This window comes from Harpia harpyja, chromosome 4 (assembly GCF_026419915.1).
Source record: "Harpia harpyja isolate bHarHar1 chromosome 4, bHarHar1 primary haplotype, whole genome shotgun sequence".
Taxonomy (NCBI): Eukaryota; Metazoa; Chordata; class Aves; order Accipitriformes; family Accipitridae; genus Harpia; species Harpia harpyja.
In genome coordinates, this window is record NC_068943.1 from 66,000,496 (window position 1) to 66,004,426 (window position 3,931).

The 3,931-nt window shown below is 53.9% G+C and overlaps 1 protein-coding gene across 1 annotated transcript; it reads right to left on the reverse strand.

Moving 5' to 3' along the window:
• Window positions 1-255: 255 nt before the first annotated feature.
• Window positions 256-3,173, reverse strand: CITED2 (Cbp/p300 interacting transactivator with Glu/Asp rich carboxy-terminal domain 2). Its single transcript, XM_052784533.1, has 2 exons — window positions 2,904-3,173; window positions 256-2,258 (listed from the first exon to the last, which is right to left on the reverse strand). The coding sequence occupies exon 2, from the start codon at window positions 2,249-2,251 to the stop codon at window positions 1,517-1,519; it is 735 nt and encodes a 244-aa protein (XP_052640493.1). The 5' UTR covers window positions 2,252-2,258; window positions 2,904-3,173; the 3' UTR covers window positions 256-1,516.
• Window positions 3,174-3,931: the final 758 nt, after the last annotated feature.

Below are 3,931 nucleotides of genomic sequence, written 5' to 3' on the forward strand. Positions count from 1 at the left end.
AAGGGTATATGCCCCTTCTCCTAAGTCACTGGAAATGAAACACTATCAGTTCTGGTGCAACGCAGATCTGGATTGATGCAGCAATCTCCTGCGTTAACCCTGTGAGGTGAGAGGGCCGGGACGACACCCACCACCACCCTCCTATCCCAAGTTACAAATACTTGCACGTTAAGCTCTTGGTCTTTTTACATAGCTCTTCCAGGAGAGATAATAAATGTACAAAAGAACAAAGTCTACTATATAAATGAAAGCAGATTTATAAAATTACAAGTTTAATAGATAAATATAATAAATACTTTATGCATCATAACTCTGGACAACTACATTTAAAGCAAATATGTTGGCAAGTCACAAAAAAGTTGCGCCTCGGCAACTTTATTTTTCATAAAACCACACTGACAGGCATATTACAATGTTACGTATGAGGCTGTATGCTGTAAGTATGTTCAAATCCTGCTTACCTACCGAGTTCACCATGACATATATATGGGTGTAGTGTACTTTCTATTTTGGAATGTCTTTTTGCACACCAACACGGTTGTACAGATAGATGTTCTACTTACCATGGACAGTGGGGAAGAGTTTTGAAGAAAAATACTGGTAAATGACTTCTAGAAAAACTAAAGCATTTCTTAACTTTTTATTGACATTGGCAAATTAAAATAGAATAAATTAACAATATTTTCTCAAAAAAATGTTTTGTACAAAAATACTGTCAAAATTTCCTGAAAAGCTTTCAACACAGTAGTATCTTTTCATGTACTGAATAAACTATATTAGCACAGTGTCAAAATGCTGAAGACAGAAACAAAATTAAAAAAAAAAATCTGTGAAATGTTTGCCACTAGTCAACATTCCATCCACACCATATTATTGTCTGTACATATGGGGGAGGGGGAATGGGTAGCAGACTTAAGTAACAGTATTACTTTTCCTGATCTGGAAAGGTTTGGCCCACATCTGTTAAGCTTCCAGTTTAGCGTATTCAAGAAAAAAAAAAAATTATTAGTCTGCACTGCAATGCATAGTTAAAAATTAAGCAAGATGGCAGCATTTGTGCAGTACTATCTGCCCTTCGAAGTTCATGCAACCAACTAATGCAATTTTTTTTTCCCTGTTCACTCAGAATTTGAATGCAGTTCAGTCATTGGAAATTATGGTTTACAAAATCCACAAGATTAAGCAATTTGCCAAGATTAATATCTAACAGTTCAGCACTGTGGGAATTATGGGCACGTTACTGCGAGGAAATTAAACGAGCGAGGAGGGAAGGGGGGGGCCAACATAAAAAGGCAGAGTTCACTAGAAATCATTACTACGGGAGGGGACGTGAATGTCGAAGCTACAAAAAAGTGGCAGCGATTTAAGGAGAAAAAAAAAAAAAAAAGAATTTATACAAGCGCATAGTTGACTCTGCTTTCCAGATTCTCACCTTTTCAAGCCCTGAAAAGTGAGACACCGTGTCTAGGGGAATGTTTTCATTCGCACCGATAGAAAGTCCTTTGTTTTAAATGAATCAGCAGCTCACCCTGCTGGGCTGCTGTTTGCAAACGAAGTCTGTCATGAAGTCAAACTCGTTCTGTCCCAACCACAGCTCGGGAAGCTCCTTGATGCGATCCAGCCCCATTTCGATGACTAAGGACATGAGGACCTCCTCGTCGATGAAGTCAGTGTCTATGACATTGGGCGGCAGCATTGCCGCGGGGACGTGGGGGACGGCGGGCGGCAAGCCGCTGCCGCCGCCGCCGCCGCCGCCGCCGCCGTGCTTGGGGTTGCAGTCCCTGAAATGCTGCTGGCTGCTGCCGTTCAGCTGGTGGCTGCCGGGGTGCAAGTCCGGCATGTAGTGGCTGTGGGGGTAGGGGTGGTGGCTGAAGTACTGGTTGTTCAGCTTCTGGAGCTGCATGCTGGCGCTCAGCTGCCCTCCCGGGCTGGCGACGGGGGGGGCAATGAACTGGGAGCCGCTGAAGCGGGCGGGGGGCGGCATGCTGCCGGCCGGGTGCCCTCCGCTCACGCTCGCCGGCCCCATGGCGTGCCTCACCCCGCCGCTCGCGTTCATATTCCCAGCTCCGTAATGTATATGGTCGCCCATCAGGGCGCTGAAGGCGTGCTGCTGCGGCGGCTGCTGCTGCTGGTGGTGGTGATGCGGGGTGGGAAACTGCCCCATGCCCATCCGATGCGCGGGGTGGTGGTGAAGCCCGCCGGATCCGTCGGGGAATCGCCCGTGGTTCATGGCCATCATGTGGTCTGCCATTGCCCACCTGGAAAGTTAGCGTGGGAATACGTTAAGAAAATACACCCTCGGACATCCAGCCGCCCTCGCCCGGACCGGCTGCATCTGCCCGGCCCTGGCAGAAACGACTTCGCTGGTCCCGCCGTCCTCTCTTTCCCGGGGGGGAGGGATGGAGGGAGGGGGGGTGGAAAAACCAACGCAAAATCTCCTACCCCGGCTCTACCGTGGAGTACAAAGGGAAAAATAAAAGCGGAGCCTGCGGTACGAAAATCCCAGTCCCCTCCGCTAATCCGGCGAGCAACACACACGCCTCCCCACTCCAACTTGTGCATACCTATCAGCGGAAAGTGTTGCATACGGCAACAGCCGCCTCCTCCCCGCACGTTCCAAAGGCGCCGAGCCCCCCGGCTTCGCCAGGGAAGGCAGCGGATTTCCACGGCGCTCTCGCTAACTTGCGGGGAACGAGTAAGAATTGGGAAGTCCCACCTAGCCGCTGTCAGCAACTTTTGGAATTAAGTCCTAATTATTTCGGTAAAAATACAGTAATGCACGCATAAGGAGGTAAAGCCAGGCAGCTGAGGAACACCTTTCCTCGCGTGTTTCAACAGTCCCGTTTTTCCTGTTGCACACAAAAGGGACACCCGGCACCAGCTACGAGAACCGCCGCACTCACCTCCCGGCTTCTTTCTTCTTCTGCTTCAAAGGTGGCGGTGAAATCAGTCAGTAAAAGTCACCCAGCATAGAGAGGGCTTCCCCGGCTCTCTCCTCGGCGCTTACGTGACGGTGCTGTGATCGCTGCCGCAGCCCCGGAGCTGTTTTTCACTCCTCTGCGAGGCTCATCGGCACTTGCCAACAATGAGCTGTGTTTCTTACCCAGCTTTGGCCACAGCTAATATAGGATTTCAGAAGGGAGGAGCAAAACCCTTACAGGCAACCAGAAGTAAAACCTGGAGCAAGCGAGGGGAAAAAAAAAAAAAAAAAAAAAAAAAAAAAGAAAGGGGGTAAAAAAAAAACCCACCCAACACCCAGCGCGCACACGCACAGGGGCACACGCGCGGAGGGAGACACGCGGGAAGGGGCCAGGCGGCTCTGCAAGGCATCCAGGCACCCCGCTCTCCCCGGCTGGGCTACACGTGTGTCCGTGGGTCGCTCGCGCCGCGCTGCGCGCCCCGCTCCGCGCCTCCCCCGGGAACAAAGCGGGGCTCCGCGGCGGGGCGGCAGGGAGCGAGCGGCCTCCCGCGCACCCCGCCGCCGATCACCCGCCTCCGGAGCGGCCACGGCGGAGGGAGCCGCCCGCCGCCCACGGCCCCGGCCGGCCCCGCTCCCGGGCATCGCCGGGCTCCCTCGCGCCCCGTCCGCTCGTGTCGCTGCAGCGCGGCGGCCGCGGACACGCGGGGGGGGAGGGGGGGGTCTGGGCGCGCCAGCAGCGCTGCCCGGGCAGGGCGAGGTCCCGACCCTCCGGTCCCGCCGCGGTGCAGGTGCCCGGCCCCGCCGGCGTGAGTCCCCCGGACCCGCGTGGGCGCCCCCGGGGCCGGCCCCTCTCCCGGATGCGAGATCCGAGATCCACCTTTTTCCACAGACACGGGCGCTGCATGCGGGAGGTGTGTGTGGGGGTGCCAGCACACTCTCACCCCTGCCCCCCTCCTTCCATCCCTCGTGTTTGCCCCACAGCCACCCGCGGTGTGCAGGGCGAGTGCCCAC

What these genes read in the sequence shown, in the direction of transcription:
- CITED2 (XM_052784533.1), bottom strand. Translation starts at nt 2,251, where the DNA reads ATGGCAGACCACATGATGGCCATGAACCACGGGCGATTCCCCGACGGA.